General features: G+C 43.7%; 1 protein-coding gene across 3 annotated transcripts in view; it reads right to left on the bottom strand.

Moving 5' to 3' along the window:
- Positions 1-245: 245 nt before the first annotated feature.
- TMEM171 (transmembrane protein 171) overlaps positions 246-18,707 on the bottom strand; it is a 50,152-nt gene continuing 31,690 nt past the window's right edge. For all 3 annotated transcript variants that reach the window (XM_077462504.1, XM_077462506.1, XM_077462505.1), the window contains exons 3-4: positions 16,962-17,094; positions 246-566 (exon numbers count right to left, since the gene is read on the bottom strand). In XM_077462504.1, the coding sequence (XP_077318630.1) occupies positions 335-566; positions 16,962-17,094 (365 nt within the window). In that variant the 3' untranslated portion in view covers positions 246-334. The remainder of the gene's footprint in view (positions 567-16,961; positions 17,095-18,707) is intronic.

Below are 18,707 nucleotides of genomic sequence, written 5' to 3'. Positions count from 1 at the left end.
TTTGTGTAAAAAGCATTTTTTTTTGTGAACATATTGGCTTTAAAGGGGAGAGCTGGAAACACAGGAGCATATATCTTACTTCCAATCTCCACATCATACTAGAAACTGGCGAGTGCCTAAACAAATTTGATAGGTCCTATTATAGAGGTTCATAATCAATATGTGGCACACATGTCTGATTTCATCCTTAGGATTCCACTTTCTGTTACAACAAAAGCATCCAAGAAAGAAGTCGGGATAACACCTCAATTTTAAAGAATATATTCAGATTGTCTTTACTATAAAAATATACTATGCATTTAAAAACAAAACGTGGCCATGTCTTTTTTGAATGTCAAGGATGTGGGGGAGGAGGATTAGGGGAAGACTCAGCAGAGTCATTTAAGGCTGATAATGGTGATGATGTGGTTTCTGGATCAGGTACAGCAGGATCCTTCTCTTCGTATTTTGGTGGAGGGTCCAATGAAAAGTAAGGGTTAGTATAAGCCTCAGGGGGTTCACTTGGCAGTGAAATGGTGTATATACTTTCTTGGTCTCTAATGCTTCCTTGATCAATATTACGAGACCTACAAGAAAAAGGAGAGAGAGAACAAAAAAAAGTAGAAGAAAACCTCTATGGAATAGGAGACTAAATTTCAGGTGATATTAAATGCATCTCTTGTATTAAAAAAATTAAAGCACAGGCTGAACTTATAATAGATCTGGATTTTGAAACTTTGGTGCAAACTCAGTCAGCACGAAATGGTCAGGACCATCTTCTCCAGGTTATCATCAAAGGTTCATCAAATCATTATGTTATGGATTTATAAATGAATAAATAAAAGAAGTATGAAGCTGCAGGGCCATTACATGACATACTATTTTTTTCAAGCCTAAAAAGGTTTCAAAGGCAGTGACCAGCTGAATCAGGGCAAGGCATACCACTGAATGTACATGGTACATAAAGATACACTACAGCCACTCATTAATTTATGCTGCATCATCCCCAAATGTTTATAGCAGTCTTTAAAATGTGACTGATCATCTGCCATGAGTCCTGTGGATGGAAAAGGAAGAAATTTGTGATAATATACCATCATTGCTCCAGTCTACTCACTTGAAGATGGTCAGAACAAGGCCAACTGCAGGTCAGATGCATTGGTCAATGACTTCTAAAGATCCCAGAAATGTCTCAATGGCAAAATGATGCCACTGACACAAGTGCAAAGCCCACTGACAAAGGCCCTAATGCATCTGTGCATAAATATGATGGTATGCCATACTGCTGATAAACTGATACTGAATCCTAAGAACAAGTACATATTCCAGATACCTACTTCCAAATTTTGTGTCATTTCTGGAGGTTGATTCTTACAGGATTTGTGTCACCCGTGATGCATGTTAAAAGGACATGTTTGTGTCCCATGGCCACGCCTCTGATAGTTACATAGCATGTGAGGTTGAAAAAAAAAAAGACAAGTCCAACCTGTGTGTGATTAGATGTCAGTATTACATTGTATATCCCCTGTATGTTGCAGTCGTTCCAGATGTTTATCTAAATAGTTTCTTGAAACTATCAATGCCCCCCACTGAGACCACCACCTGTGGAAGGGAATTCCGCATTCTTGCCACTCTTACAGTAAAGAATCCTCTACGTAGGTTTAAGGTTAAACCTCTTTTCTTCTTCTAATTGAGTGGCCATGAGTCTTGTTAAACTCCCTTTTGCGAAAAAGTTTTATCCCTATTGTGGGGTCACCAGTATGGTATTTTATATTGAAATCATATCCCCTCTCAAGCGTCTTTTCTCCAGATAGAATAAGTTCAGTACTCGCAACCTTTCCTCATAACTAATATCCTCCAGACCGTTTATTAACTTTGTTGCCCTTCTTTGCACTCGCTCCATTTCCAGTATATCCTTCCTGATGACTGGTGCACAGAACTAGACAGCATACTCCAGGTGCGGCTGGACCAGAGTCTTGTAGAGTGGGAGAATTATAGTTTTATCTCTGGAGTTGATCCCCTTTTTAATGCATGCCAATATTGTTTGCTTTGTTGGCAAGCCATTACTGAGCCTATCATCTACTAGGACCCCCAGGTCCTTTTCCATCCTAGATTCCCCCAGAGGTTCTCTCCCTAGTGTATAGATTGGATTCATGTTTTTGCCACCCAAATGCATTATTTTACATTTTTCTACATTGAACCTCATTTGCCATGTAGTTGTCCACCCCATTTATTTGTTCATATCTTTTTTGCAATGTTTAAACATCCTGTGGCGAAGTTATTGCCCTGCTTAGTTTAGTATCGTCCGCAAATACAGAAATTTAACCGTTTACCCCATCCTCCAGGACATTTATGAACAAATTAAATAAGATCGGTCCCAGCACAGAACCCTGGGGGACCCCACTACCCACCCCTGAGCATTCTGAGTACTCCCCAATTATCACCACCCTCTGAACTGAATATATGCTGAGTTCTGGTAAGCAGGTTGGATTCTCACGTCGTGTGGTGTGCTTCATCTAAAAATTGGTGAAGGGACCAAAGCTTTACTTCAACAATTTAAAGACTGTTGCTTTATATTAGCGCCACATGTGGACTTTTTATATTTTTTATTTTGTTATCAACAAATCGTGCTGGCTGCTTTTTTTTAAATTTGTACTAATAATATTTAACAGTAGCACAGATACCAACCTATTCAAACTCAGTGTTCAAAATTCGAATAAGCAACTCAATAGTTGGTGTCGCCAACCAGAAAAAATATAATTTTTATAACAGCTTATCTGTAAAATCCTTTTCTTGGAGTACATCATAGGACAGGCTACCTTCAGGTGTTGACACCGACACACCATATACAGGAAGTTGACTCCTCTATATAACCTCTCCCCCTTCCATTAGTACCTCAGTTTTTGTAGCCAAGCAATATACTTACACCCCATAAAATAGAGGGGCGGGAGCTCTGTGTCCTATGATGTACTCCAAGAAAAGGATTTTACAGGTAAGCTGTTATAAAAATCCTATTTTCTTTATCATACATCATAGGACACAGAGCCTCAAGTAGTTAGTGGGATGTCCCATAGCAATGCTACTTGAGGGGAGGGAGACACAACCTGTAGGGCACCGCCAAACCTTGACTTGTACTGCTGCCTGTAGCACACTGCGCCCGAAGGCGATATCCTCATTCCTTCTTAAAATTTTGTGAATGTATGGACCGAAGACCAAGTTGCAGCCTTGCAGATCTGAGCAAAGGAGGCCTGGTGAAGCACTGCCCAAGAAGCACTAACCGCTCTGGTAGAGTGCGCTTTAACTTGAAAAGGGGGAATCTTATCCCTTAAATTATAACTTGCCAAATCCACTTAGCAACAGTGGATTTCGACACAGCCTGTCCTTTCTTAGGACCCTCTGGCAGAATAAATAAGACATCAGTCTTAAGAATCTGAGCAGTTTTCTTTAAATAGATTTTTCACTGTTCTCAATACATCAAGACAATGTAATGACTTTTCTTCCCCTGGAACATGGTTTTGGGAAAAATGATGGCAGGACAATATCTTCATTCAGACGAAAGCCTGAAACCACTTTTGGCAAAAAGCCTGGACGAGGGCATAACAACACTCTGTCCTCATGAATAATCAAATATGACTCTTTACAAGAAAGAGCAGCCAATTCTGAAACCCTCCTTGCTGAGGATATAGCAACCAAAAATATCAGCTTCCTAGTCAGAAGAACTAAGGGAATATGCTGTAATGTTTCAAATGATTGTTTTTGTAACACTGACAAAACTAAATTCAAGTCCCAAGGGGTTAAAGGTGATTTAAGAATGTGCAAGCGGTTTTTGAAATAAAACCATTAAATTTAGCATTTGTAAAGTAGGATGGAATATCGCCCCATGCGAGAGCAGGTCTCTAGCCTTAGTAAGAGAGGCCAAGGACCCTCCACTGCCATCTTTACAATTTCTGCGTACCATGACCTTCTGGGCCATGCTGGTGCTACCAGAATTAACGGCTTTCTTTCCAGCTTGATCCTGCAAGGAAGTCGAGGCAGCAACTGAATCCGGGGAAAATCATAGATCAGTGAAAACGGATCCTACGGGGTTACCAGCACATCTGTTCCATATGCGAGTGAATCCCTTGTTCTGGACACAAAGTTGACTAACTTCATGTTGAATCTGGACGCTAGAAGATCTATGTCCGGTGAAGAGACCATAACCCCGGGAATAACTGTTGGCGACTTTGATAGTCCACCCGCCAATTTTATACTCCCAGAATAAAAACTGCCGACAGGCATGGGACATTCCTTTCTACCCAAGTTAGGATACGGTTCACCTCTCTCTGAGCTTACAGACTCTTGGTGCCCCCTTGATGATTGATATATGCCACAGCCGTGGCATTGTCGGATTGGACCATGACAGGACACTCTTGGGGACAGCCACATTGGCAAGTCCAAAGCTTGGATTGTCTTGTTTCAAGCTGAGAGGATACCGTTTTGCAACAGTCATGAATGGAACTGGGCATAGGGAACTGCTTCGAATGCAGCGACCATTCTTTTTTCCCCCAACAACCTCATGCAAAGGCAAATTAAAGGATTTGCTTTTGACCTGACCATCTGTACCAGCTCTTGTATGGAGTGGGTCTTGCCTTTAGCAAAGAATACCCTTTTCTGAGTTGTATAGATGATCAGGCCTAAATAATCCAGCCTTCTTACTGGTTTTAAGGAAGACTTCTCTAGGTTGAGGATCCAACCAAGACTTTCCAGGTACCTAGTTGTAATGTGTACACTTTGCTTTAAGCGAGTCACCGACTGCTCAATTAATAGATCGTCTAGGTATGCCAAAAATGTTATGCCCTGTGCCCTTAACCCGGCTAGAGGTGGGGTCAGTATTTTTGTGAATACCCGTGGTGCTGTGGCTAGCCCGAAGGGTAAGGCCGCAAACTGAAAATGCTGCTTTTCTATTTCGAATCGCAGAAACCTTTGGTGAGCGGGAAATATAGGGACATGCAGATATGCATCCCTGATGTTGATGGATGCCAGAAGTTCTCCCCCTTGTAGGATGGAGACCACTGACCTGATCAAACCTGTTTACGGTACCAAAACCGAATGGAGATGTTAGACCCATTCTGGAGCTAAAAAAATCTAAATCGGTTCCTGAAAATCCACTCATTTTACATGGAGTCGAATAGAATCCCAAACCTTGTTCTTATGTGGGGATCTGTACGATTACCCCTTGAGTCAATAATTGGTCTAATGCTTGAAACAGGGATGGTCTTTTCCCTGGAACCTTGAGAACGTTTGATCTCAGAAAATGAGATGGTGGAAACTCCTGAAACTCTAGTTTGTATTCTAGAGTCACTGTGGAGAGAGCCCATCTGTCCTGAGTTTCCCTTTGCCAGACTTCTGCAGATTGCAGAAGTCTTCCTCCCCACCTTGTTGAGGGGAGACGCCTCTTGATGAAGAGGCCTTAGCATTCTGCTTTGCAGTTTTTTGCGGCTCCGGGTCTCCTTGTGAGCCTGGACCTGACCCTGCTATTTTCCTCTGGAATCTGACTGTGGAAGCCATCGCCACTGCCTAGAGGTGGATGCACTTGGCACAGGAGAGAAAGTCAGTTTAAATGAAGGACATTTATAATTTCTTTTGACTGGCAAAATAGTACTCTTTCCACTGGAAATTGTCTGGATGTATTTATCCAAATCACCACCAAATAGTCGCTCCCCATGAAATGGGAAACTAGACAGAAGCTGTTTGCAGGGTGCTTCAGCAGACCATGTGTACTAGCACAAGCGCACCACGTCTGGTGAATAGAATCCTTCATAACATTTATGGCAAAACATAATACTTTTGGCAACTCGGCCAACTCGCGGGCCTGTTGTACAGGGAGCTTGGTATGGGCCTCTGTGAACTGGTCCTTTAAAGGACTGACAGATGCCTATAGCTGCAAGTGCAGGTTGAACAATAGTACCTGCTAAAGAAAAAGAGGATTTTAACAGGAATTCCAACTTTTTATCTGTTGGATCCTTTAGCATTTGTGCATTGTCCACTGGACAAGTCAAACTTTTATTCAAACTGGAAATCGCAGCATCTACTGCTGGAACTTTCAATTTTTTGGTGACTTTTTCCTCCATGGGATAGAGAGCTAAGAATCTTTTTGGAGGGAGAAAATGTTTATCCGGATGATTCCATTCGGTATAAATAAGTTTCTCTAGTAATACGTGGATAAGAAACACATGCACTGGTTGTGAAGGTTTTAAAGAACCCAAAGAAGAAACTAGACTGTTAGCTGACTGTTAGGGGTAGCATGAAAATGGAGCGAACCATCTATGTAAGGATTTGTACCTCAGATTGTGAAGTTGACACATCAACTGTTTCCCCCGCAGAGGAATAATCGGTTTGTTTTTCCTGACCATTTGAGGGCAATACCTCATCCTGTCCCCCCTGCAAAGGGTTTGGAGTGGGAGAGGGGGATCTAGCATGCTTCCTATCCCCTTCAACGGAGGATGCAATTAAAGCGGCTGATTTTCCTTCTAAGCCTTGCAGGGCAGAGGAAAATACATTTTCTGTCTCGTATACAGGGCTGAAGTGTGAAAAGCAGTTGCAACACCAGTCGGTTCCAATGACTCACCCTGGCTTGCCATGTCAGGTACCTCCTGAGAGAATGACAATGTGGAGGCATGACTGGAGTTCCCAGTGCCTGGGGGTGGTTTTGGTGCAGAGGCACTCTAAGAAGTGATCTATTTACTTGAACAATAGTAGGAAAAACAATGGCAGCATAGACTAATCTAATGCCAAAGTCTTTTCCTGTACTGCAATACCTGTATAAACCCCTCACATGCACCAGCGCTCCTGTGTCCTGTGGCAGCCTTGCTTCAGCTGCTCTGACAGACACTGTGTTTCCAGAGTATCAGCTTTTATCAGGTGTAAGCCTGATTGCCTGTGCACCGTGTGTTCATAAGGATGCTGAGTCCGCACACGACGCCGACTGCTTAAGTCACGCCCCTTCCTCCAACATCAGCCTCGTGCGCGCGCGCGCCATGTCCTGAGACGCAAACCAGAGGAGGATGCAGCCATACTGTGGAGGGTCGCCTTCACTTTACAGCTTATGGTAAGTAAATGTCTTTTTGTGCTGTTTAGCAAGAAGCCACCCCACACCTCTTAAGGGGGAGGGGGGTTATACAGCAGATTTATCAATTGTTAGGTTTGTAACATGTAACCCCCAGCCGCTCAATTTCCCCAATTGGGGGGGAGAGGAGAACCCCCTCCAGCTGCTGAGACACACGCTATATAGCACACATTTAAACAAGTTTATGCTGTGTACACACGGTTGGACATTCCGACCACAAAATCCATCAGATTTTTTCCGACAAATTTTGGCCCAAACTTGTGTTGCGCATAAACGGTCAGACAAAGTTGTTGGAATATCCGATCGTTTGGTCTCATAATTTAATCAGAGCATGTGTGGCACTTTGTCCGTCGGAATTCTCTACAAACGATCGGAAAAAGTTTGATCGGATTTTGTTTTGAAAATTTTAGATCCAGCTCTCAAACTTTTTCCGTCTGAATTTGACAGAAAAAGTCCGATAGAGCCAACACACGTTAGGATTTTCTGACAATATAATCCGATCAGACCTTTTCCGTCTGAATTTCCGACCGTGTGTACAGGGCATTACTCCCTTTTATAAAGGCATTGCAATATAATAGAAAGAAAAGAGTCATAGGTGGACTTTCCAGTTCCTATGCTTTCCTCTCAACTTGTTCTCGCTGCAGGATACTGCTCTAAACCCACAGATCAAAACTTCACCCATAACGGCGGGCAGCATGGTTAAAACCTTCACAAACTGGGGCCCTTTAATAGGGGTTCCACTGCTTTGGACCTTGTATAGCACCCCTCAGGACAACTTTAGGTAATGTAGCAAGACCAAAAACAGTTTGACCTAGGGTCCAGCCCTCAAAAGGAGCATCACAGGCAAAACCTCGGTCTTCTATGTGAGGCCCGGGTACCATCCTGGAGCCGCAGTGGCGGGATAGATCCGGTTGTGGAGGCTTTTTAAATCCAGCATGGATCCCTCCTGGAGCTCCGTAGAGCACATCTTCACTTGTGCCAAAACCTTTAGACACTGGCGAAAAAACTGAGGTACTTGTGGAAGGAGGAGGGGTTAAATAGGGGACTCCATTTCCTATACTGGGTGTGCCAGTGTCAACACCTGAAGGTAGCTATAACCCACTAATTAAATACTTAAGGCTCTGTGTCCTATGATGTACAATAAAGAAATGTACAATGACATGTTTAGGCGGAGCAGGATAAGAGGGCAGACAGAGCAGCTGTATAAGACTCATAGCTTCTCGTGAGGAGACCAGAAGGTCCAGTGTCAGAGGTATAGCAATAGCTATGCTCCTGGTGCTCAGTAAATATATATAAAAAAACTATTTGGGTGTTTATCCTCCACAGGCCCTGACCTCGGTAGGAGCCGTGTCATTACTATCGTTAGGCCTATTATGCTTAGTTAACTAGACCTAGGTTTAGGTCTAAACTCTAAAGCTTGCCCTGCACGGAAGGCAATAAGCTGGTATGCCAGGAAAGAAGCGCTGCCATTAGAGGGGTCCTGGAAAGCTGTGTGAATCTGGAGCCTTGCAGGATGAGTGGTACCACATCTGCGAGATAGAATAAAGCCATCTGCTCATCTGAAAAGGTCCTGCAAAATACAGAATGCTGGCCATAGCTAAAGGTTTCTGTTCTGTACTGATGCGGGAAGAGTCTTCAGTCTGTACAGTTCTTAAAGTGGAGGTCCACCCTAAAGTGGACCTTCCGCTCATTCTCCCCCCCTCCGGCGCCACAATTGGCACCTTTCAGGGGGGAGGGGGGTGCAGGTACCTGTACAGTACAGGTATCTGCACCCACTTCCGGCATAGATTCTTCAGAAAGGAACGCCCCTTTCTGCAGAATCCAGGCCCCTTTCCGAAAGTCCCCCGCTGCCTGCTGGGAAACACACGGATCCCAGAGACAGCGGGGACCATCCTTATTGCGCATGCGCGAGTCAACCGGGAAATGAAGCCGAAAGGCTCCACTTCCTGATTCCCATACCCAAGATGGCGGCGCCAGCACCCGAGAGACGATCGAGAGATCGGCTTCGGGTGCCGACATCGCGGGCACGCTGGGCGGGTAAGTGTCACTATTTTAAAAGTCAGCAGCTGCAGTATTTGTAGCTGCTGGCTTTTAAAAAAAAAAAAAAAAAAAAAAAAAACAGCGGAACTCCCGGCGGACTCCCGATTTAAGGTATCTGGAGCCCTATCAATTTCTTTTAATAAGATGCAGAATAAACACCACGATTATAGTGACTGATACCAAGTGTTTCATACTCCCAGCACACACCAAGAACACAGCCTTCAGGTGAAATGCTTGCCTATTGTGTCACTTGGGAGACTTCCACCACGGTCTAATGGCAATAACATGGTCACATACAATACTATTAAGAAAAGTTGCTGCTAGTAAGCAGGCAAAGCTATAAAAGAAATTAACTGTCTTTTACTGCAATCTTAAGTCAGTGATGCGTTTCCTAGGAGTACTATTTTAAAGTAAATTTTAAAGTTACATTTGGAAGAAATGATATCCAAAGGGTGGACTGAGTAGCAGACTGAGCTAGTTGCTGAACACTTCTGAATATTTATAATTTATATAACTATCAACACTTAACTTGAATGTGTTTTTATGCATTCTAGTTGACCAAATGAGCTTTGCAAATATAAAAAATGTCTAGGTGATTAGGAGAGCACAGGTAATGGTGGATTGCAATGAACCCCCCCCCCCCCACCAATACACAAAGCGTTTGTTACCCAAAAAAAAAAAGGGGGAGGAACCCTGTTACTTTTAAAGCATGTTATACAGAACAGTGCTTGTACTGTGTAATTTGGCTGTCTAACACCTGAAATACCTGGCTGATCCTGCCTGGTTCTGCCTCCCCCCCCCCCCTTTGAAACGGACCACAGTTTATCATGGCTGCTGAGCCCTGACCCTGTGGTGAGTTTACATACCTCTGACATCCGCAGATCACCTGTCCTCCTCTATCCTCTCTCTCCCTCTGCTCTGTGTCAAGTGCCCGCCCCTTCCTCTCCTGTTGCTGAAATAGCATTTAAAATCTTATACAAGTCTGCGTTTGCTAATGATATGTGCTCCTAACTCTGAAATCGGGTATAGACTGCATAAAAAAATAAATAAAAAAAGGCAGAGTGCCGCTCACGTGACTGGCCAGCTCTCTCCCCCTCTCGTCCCAACTGACGTCGGCGGGGGAATCTCACCCGCACTAGCTGTCAGACGGGGAGAGGAGAGAGCCGGCCAGTCACGCGAGCACTCTGAAATCATAGTATCACAGTATAGCTGGCATTTTTTTTTCTAAAACAGACAGGAGCACCTATCATTAGCAAAGACCGATTATATGAAGTTAAATAAGTGAGTTAACAACCACTTTAACCACTTCAGCCCCGGACCAATTGTCAGCCTAAGGACAAGAGGTCTTTTTACAATTTCGCACTGCACTGCTTTAACTGGTAATTGCGCGGTCATGCAATGTTGTACCCAAACGAAATTTGCGTCCCGTTCTTCCCACAAATAGAGCTTTCTTTTTATGGTATTTGATTGCCTCTGCGATATTTATTTTTTACGATATAAAAAGGAAAAAGACTGAAAAAAAAAAAGATATTTTCTACTTTTTGTTAAAAGAAAAATCGAATGAACTAAATTTTAGTCATACATTTAGGCCAAAATGTATTCAGCCACATGTCTTTAGTAAAAAAAATGTCAATAAGTGTATATTTATTGGTTTGCGCAAAAGTTATAGCGTCTACAAACTAGAGTACATTTCCTGGAATTTACACAGCTTTTAATTTATGACTGCCTATCTCATTTCATGAGGTGCTAAAATGGCAGGGCAGTACAAACCCCCCCCCCCCAAATGACCCCATTTTGGAAAGTAGACACCCCAAGGAAATTGCTGAGGGGCATATTGAGCCCATTGAATATTTTTTTTTGTCACAAGTGATTGAATAATGACAAAAAAAGTTTACAAAAAGTTGTCACTAAATGATATATTGCTCACACATACAACAAATTCTCCTGCGCTCTGGTTTCTTGGTCTTTAAAATGTGATATATACAGTTTGAAGTGGTGTTGTCACTAAGTCTTGCAGCCCTCCTTTAGAACATTGGGTGTTCAAATACTAGAGAGAAACAATACAAAAAGGGAGAAGGCGCACTGACCTAGTGCATTACCAAAAAACAGCTTTATTTAAATTGATTTTGCCTTTGACCAACACTCGTTTGTGAGTAGCCATTTTGCTATTTGTTTTATTTAAATAAAGCTGTTTTTTGGTAATGCACTAGGTCAGTGCTCCTTCTCACTTTTTGTAATATTGCTCACACATGCCATAGTTATATGTGGAATTGCACCCCAAAATATATTCTGCTGCTTCTCCAGAGTATGGGGATACCACATATGTGGGACTTTTTGGGAGTCTAGCCACGTACGGCACCCTGAAAAACAAATCACTGCCTTCAGGATTTCTAAGGGTGCAAATTTTTGATTTCTCTCCTCACTACCTATCACAGTTTCGAAGGCCATAAAATGCCAAAATAACACAAACCACCCCCCCCCCCCCATGACCCCATTTTTGAAAGTAGACACCCCAAGCTATTTACCGAGAGGCATGTTGAGTCCATGAAATATTTTATTTTTTGCCACAAGTTGCTGGAATATTACAATTTTTTTTTTTGTACAAAGTTGTCACTAAATGATATATTGCTCACACATGCTATGGGCATAAGTGAAATTACACCCCAAAATAAATTCTGCCGCTTCTTCCGAGTACGGGGATACCACATATGGGGGACTTTTTGGGAGCCTAGCCGCGTACGGGACCCCGAAAACCAAGCACCGCCTTCAGGATTTAAGTATAAAACGCTACCAAAAAAAACTGTTAGCGATCGCAGGGATCAGGCCTCAATCTGCGAACGCTGCAGTTATGTGTTTAGTGTTTTGTAAGCGACAGTGATCGATCGATACTGCACTTGGGTGGGCTGGGCGGAGGGGCAAAACGCAGGTGCTAGCAGGTATCTGGGCTGATCCCGCTAACAATGCGTTTTTTTGGAACCCTAAACTGCTGGGGACGCTAGTATAGATCTGATCAGATCAGATATTGATCTGTTCAGATACTATACCGCTACAGGAGGTGTATGCTTTTCGCGTGGGTGTTAGCGGTACTGGCACTAACCTAACACTGCCTGGGGCGACGCAGACCCTGACCCTAAAACCTAATTGATATCACCCGCCGGGTGATCAGGGGGTTAAACCTTTATTGGGTAATAAATGGTGGGTGCCCTGATGCTATAAAAAGCAAACTAACCAGAGTCACATCACTGGTGAAAGGGTTAACTAGGGGCTATCAGGGGGTTAAAATCTTTATTAGGTAGTATATGGGGGTCCCTGACGCTATATAAAAACCTGACGGGGAACCTAAATAACTAGCTGGCTAACCAGCATCATCAGTGGGACTTATACGGTGATCGCTGGTGAAAGGGTTAACTCTAGGGGCAATCAGGGGGTTAAAATCTTTATTAGGTAGTATATGGGGGTACCTAACGCTATAAAAACCTGGCGGTGAACATTAAAAAAAATAACTAGCTACCTAGGGGCACCAGTGACACTAATGCAGCGATCAGAAAAACGATCACTTAGGGACACTGGCAAAACGAGGTGAAAGGGTTAACTAGGGGCAATCAGGGGGTTAAAACCTTTATTGGGTAGTATATGGGGGTACCTAGCGCTATAAAAGCCTGGCGGTGAACCTAAAAAAATAACTAGCTACCTAGCGGCACCAGTGACACTAATGCAGCGATCAGAAAAATGATTGCTTAGTGACACTGGCAAAAGGGGGTGAAAGGGTTAACTCTAGGGGCAATCAGGGGGTTAAACCTTTATTGGGGGGGTAGGGGGCTACCCTGGACCTAACACTAACTGCCCTGACAGTTTTTACTGTCACAACTGACACTAAATGCAGTGATCAGTAAATAAATTATCACTGCAATCAGTGACACTGTGACTGGGGGGGGGGGGGGGATTTGTGTGCCTATGTGTACCTACGTGTCAGTGTAGTGTTGGTGCACTTACTATTGTGTTCTCCTCGCAGTGCGGTCAAAAAGACCGCCCCAAGGAGAATGACATCACTTCCTCCCTGCCTGCATTTACACTACACAGGCGGGGGAAGCTTCTCATTCGCCAGGAGCGATCGAGAGGGGATGGCCAGAAACCAACGGCCATCCCCTCATCCCGGATCGCTCCTGAAGCGAAAACGGACCGCAGCAGCCAACGGGAGGGGGTCCGGACCCCCCACCCGCTGGAAGGCAAGCACGTACATGTACGTGCTTGTGCCTGTCGGTGCCAATCTGCCGACGTACATTGCCATGCGGCGGTCCTTAACCACTTTCAGACCGGACCATTTTGCTGGTAAATGACCAGAGGTCTTTTTACACTTTGGCACTGCGCTGCTTTAACTGGTAATTGCGCGGTCATGCAATGTTGTACCCAAACAAAATTTGCGTCCTTTTCTTCCCACAAATAGAGCTTTCTTTTGATGGTATTTGATTGCCTCTGCGATTTTTATTTTTTGCGATATAAACGTAAAAAGACCGCAAATTTTGAAAAAAAATGATATTTTCTACTTTTTGTTATTAGAAAAATCCAATAAACTCAATTTTAGTCATACATTTAGGCCAAAATGTATTCAGCCACATGTCTTTGGTAAAAAAAAAGTCAATAATTGTATATTTATTGGTTTGCGCAAAAGTTGTCACATCTACAAACTAAGGTACGTTTTCTGGAATTTACGCAGCTTTTAGTTTACGACTGCCTATCTCATTTCTTGAGGTGCTAAAATGGCAGGGCAGTACAAAACCCCCCCAAATGACCCCATTTTGGAAAGTAGACCCCCTAAGGAAATTGATAAGAGGCATGTTGAGCCCATTGAATATTTTATTTTTTTGCCTCAAGCGATTGAATAAATGACAAAAAAAATTTTTTTTATTTTTTTTACACAAAGTTGTCACTAAATGATATATTGCTCACACATGCTATGGGCATATGTGAAATGACACCCCAAAATAAATTCTGCTGCTTCTCCTGAGTACGGGGATACCACATATGTGGGACTTTTTGGGAGCCTAGCCGCGTACGGGGCCCCGAAATCCAAGCACCGCCTTCAGGCTTTCTAAGGGCGTAAATTTTTGAGTTCACTTCTCGCTACCTATTACAGTTTTGAAGGCCATAAAATGCCAAGATGGCACAAAACCCCCACAAATGACCCCATTTTAGAAAGTAGACACCCCAAGCTATTTGCTGAGAGGCATGTTGAGTTCATGGAATATTTTATATTTTGCCACAAGTTGCGGGAAAATTACAAACTTTTTTTTTATTTTTTTTTTTTTTCACAAAGTTGTCACTAAATGATATATTGTTTATGCATGCCATGGGCATATGTGAAATGACACCCCAAAATAAATTCTGCTGCTTCTCCTGAGTACGGGGATACCACATATGTGGGACTTTTTGGGAGCCTAGCCGCGTACGGGGCCCCGAAAACCAAGCACCGCCTTCAGGCTTTCTAAGGGCGTTACAGTTTTGAAGGCCATAAAATGCCAAGATGGCACAAACCCCCCCCAAATGACCCCATTTTGGAAAGTAGACACCCCTAAATTTAGGGGTACACTAGTGAGACTAGGTAATAAATGGCGGGTGCCCTGAAACTATAAAAAAAATAACTAATCAACCAGCGTCACCTGTAACAGTTATATGGTGATCACTGGTGAAAGGGTTAACTAGGGGGCAATCAGGGGGCTTTATGCGGTAGTATATGGGGGTCCCTGGCGCTATAAAAAGCTGCGGCGAACCTAAATACCTACCTGCCTAACTAGCGTCACCTGTGACACTAATACAGTGATCAGAAAAACGATCGCTTATTAGGCTGGGTTCACACTGGAGCGATGTGGGAACGCCACGAATGCGCGGCGGGTTCCCGCATCACATGCCTCCCGGCGGCAGTTCACACTGCCCTATGCGAACTGCTGGGAGTGTCAGTGAAATGTTAATGACACCCCCAGATCAGTTCGCATATCGCAGTGCGATCTGCAAACTCGGATCGCATGGTGTGAACACCCATGCGATCCGATTCTGCTGCGGACCAAAAAAAGGGTCCCGTGCGAGTTTGCGGCGGGTGCGACACGAATTCAGCCATACTATCTGTATGGCTGAACTCGAATCGCACAGAGATCGGATGTGATTTGCACTGCAGTGCGGTGCGAATCACATCCGTTCTCATAAACCGCTGCAATGTGAACCCAGCCTTAGTGACACTGGCGACGGGGGGTGATCACGGGGTTAAACCTTTATTGGGGGGGTTAGGGGGGTACCTTAGAACTAAAGGGGGCTAACCCTAACTGCCCTAACAGTTATTACAGTCACAAATGACACCCGCCGGGTGATCAGGGGGTTAAACCTTTATTAGGTAATAAATGGCGGGTGCCCTGAAACTATAAAAAAATAACTAACCAACCAGCGTCACCTGTAACAGTTATATGGTGATCACTGGTGAAAGGGTTAACTAGGGGGCAATCAGGGGGCTTTATGCGGTAGTATATGGGGGTCCCTGGCGCTATAAAAAGTTGCGGCGAACCTAAATACCTACCTGCCTAACTAGCGTCACCTGTGACACTAATACAGCGATCAGAAAAATGATCGCTTATTAGGCTGGGTTCACACTGGAGCGATGCGGGAACGCCACGAATCCGCGGCGGGTTCCCGCATCGCATGCCTCCCGGCGGCAGTTCACACTGCCCTATGCGAACTGCTGGGAGTGTCAGTGAAATGTTAATGACACCCCCAGATCAGTTCGCATATCGCAGTGCGATCTGCAAACTCGGATCGCATGGTGTGAACACCCATGCGATCCGATTCTGCTGCGGACCAAAAAAAGGGTCCCGTGCGAGTTTGCGGCGGGTGCGGCGGGTGCGACACGAATTCAGCCATACTATCTGTATGGCTGAACTCGAATCGCACAGAGATCGGATGTGATTTGCACTGCAGTGCGGTGCGAATCACATCCGTTCTCAAACCGCTGCAATGTGAACCCAGCCTTAGTGACACTGGCGACGGGGGGTGATCACGGGGTTAAACCTTTATTGGGGGGGGTTAGGGGGGTACCTTAGAACTAAAGGGGGCTAACCCTAACTGCCCTAACAGTTATTACAGTCACAAATGACACCAATGCAAAAAAAAAAAAAAAAAAGCAATTGGTGTCACTGTGACTGGGGGGGGCAGGGGTAATTGGGGGGGTGATCGGGGGGTTTAGGGGGGGTGTGAGTGTGCCTGGCATGTTCTACTGTATGTGTGGTGTGTTGGTGCAACTCACCGATGCTCTCTCCTCGGTGCCGGAACGAAAAATACCGACACGGAGGAGAGAATACATCACTTCCTCTCCTGTGTTTACATTACAGGAGAGGAAGTGATGTCACGGAGGATTTCCATTCGTCGAGAGCGATCGCGAGGGGGTGGCCATGAATGAATGGCCGCCCCCTCATCCCGGATCGCTCTCGAAGGAATGCCGACCGCCGCAGGCACCGGGGGGGGGGGGGCCCGATCGGGCCCCCCACCCGCGGGCAGGCAGGGACTTATATATACGCCCATATGCCTGCCCGTGCCATTCTGCCGACGTATATCGTCGTGCGGCGGTCGGCAAGTGGTTAAGTGGCTAAGAGTGACAATATATAGAACACAATCCAAAACGTTGTTCGGATTCAAAAGCAAAGGAAGTCTCTTTCTCAGGAGGCAGAATACGAACTACACTCTGGAAACACAAAGGGTGGGCCTGCTATACATAACCTACTGTAGAGCAATACTTTTTACCTCCATATGAGTTTAAAAATACCATCCCTTTATTCAACAGCAGTATGCTCATCCTTACCTGATGTTAAAAATACTGTTGTAAGAAGGAGGATTATCACTCCTTGGTAAAGGAGTTCCTTGGCCAGTCCCTGATGATGAAGGATCAGCAAAATAGGGAGGTGGGGGTGGTGGGAAAATTATAATAGCATCACCTGAAAAGTAAGGAGGTACAAGAAAAAAAAAATTACAAAGCCTGTGAGACATCTCCACTTTGAGGCAAAAGAAAAGAAAAAAAAAATTTTTTACAAATTGTCAATACCAAGAACAAAATGAAAGATTAAAACTATGCTTATACAAATGGCAATGGTTTTGAGCTTACATCGTGCTGAACAACATATGATAGACGAGTAGTGCTCATCATTTCTATTGAAATTCTTACCTTTCCCAAAAAAAAAAAAAAAAAAAAAACCACACACACACACACACACACACACACTGCTCTAGGCAGAATGCATTAAGATAAAAAAAAAAAAAAAAAAAAACACCTTCTGATTTTAAAATCACTTTAAATGCATATTCTCTAGAAAATGCTGCTCCAGGCTTTCATAGCTGACCACGTCTGCAATATGGACATGTAATCTCTGGTGAATGGGATGATCAGCCAATCTGATCTGATTTAGAACTTCTTTGGAGATAACCTAGGCCTTCAGACATGGCTGACTGCATGGCAGGACATACTTTGGTGGCCCGGGATGTATCTAAACCCATTGATCTGTTTGTTTGCTTGTGGTTTGATGTTATTACTACTACCACCAAGATTTTTTTCAAATCTCCTGATCCTTTATATTTTGCTTATGGCTTTATTTTGAATCGTCAGACCTCTCTTTTTGCTCTATACAATCAGATGTGCAATGCCTTGAAAAAGTATTCATACCCCTTGAAATTTTCCATATTTTGTCATATTACCACCAAAAACATAAATGTATTTTATTGGGATTTTATGTGATAGACCAAACAAACAAAGTGGCATATAATTGTGAAGTGGAAGGAAAATGATAAATGGTTTTCAAAATATTTTACAAATACAGTGGTGTTCATAAGTTTACATACCCTGGCAACATTTATTATTTCTTGGCCATTTTTCAGAGAATATGAATAACAAAAAAACTTTTTTCACTCATGGATAGAGTTTGGCTGAAGCCATTTATTATCAACTGTGTTCACTCTTTTTAAAATCATAATCACAACAGAAACTACCCAAACGACACTAATAAAGTGTTTACATACCCCAGTTCTTAATACCATGTAGTGCCCCCTTTAACGTCAATGACAGCTTGAAGTCTTTTGTGGTATTTGTGGATGAGGCTCTTTATCTTCTCAGACGGTAAAGCTGCCCATTCCTTTTGGCAAAAATCCTTCAGTTCCTGTAAATTCTTGGGCTGTCTTGCATGAACTGCACGTATGAGATCTCCCCAGAGTGGCTCAACGATATTGAGGTCAGTAGACTGAGATGGACACTCCAGAACCTTCACTTTATTCTGCTGTAGCCAATGACAGGTCAACTTGGCCTTGCGTTTTGAATCATTGTTATGTTGGAATGTCAAAGTACATCCCATGTGCAGCTTCCTGGCTGATGAATGCAAATGTTCCTCCAGTATTTTTTGATAACATACTGCATTCATCTTACCATCAATTCTGACCAAATATCCTGTGCTTTTGTAGCTCACACATCCCAAAAACATCAGCGATCCACCCTTGTGTTTCACAGTAGAAATGGTGTATCTTTTAGCATAGGCCTTGTTGACTCCTCTCCAAATGTAGTTAG

This window comes from Lithobates pipiens, unplaced genomic scaffold (genome assembly GCF_037356315.1).
Source record: "Lithobates pipiens isolate NorthernLeopardFrog02 unplaced genomic scaffold, aLitPip1_a1.2 Scaffold_3, whole genome shotgun sequence".
Lineage (NCBI taxonomy): Eukaryota > Metazoa > Chordata > Amphibia > Anura > Ranidae > Lithobates > Lithobates pipiens.
This window is presented reverse-complemented; position numbering and strand designations above follow the sequence as displayed.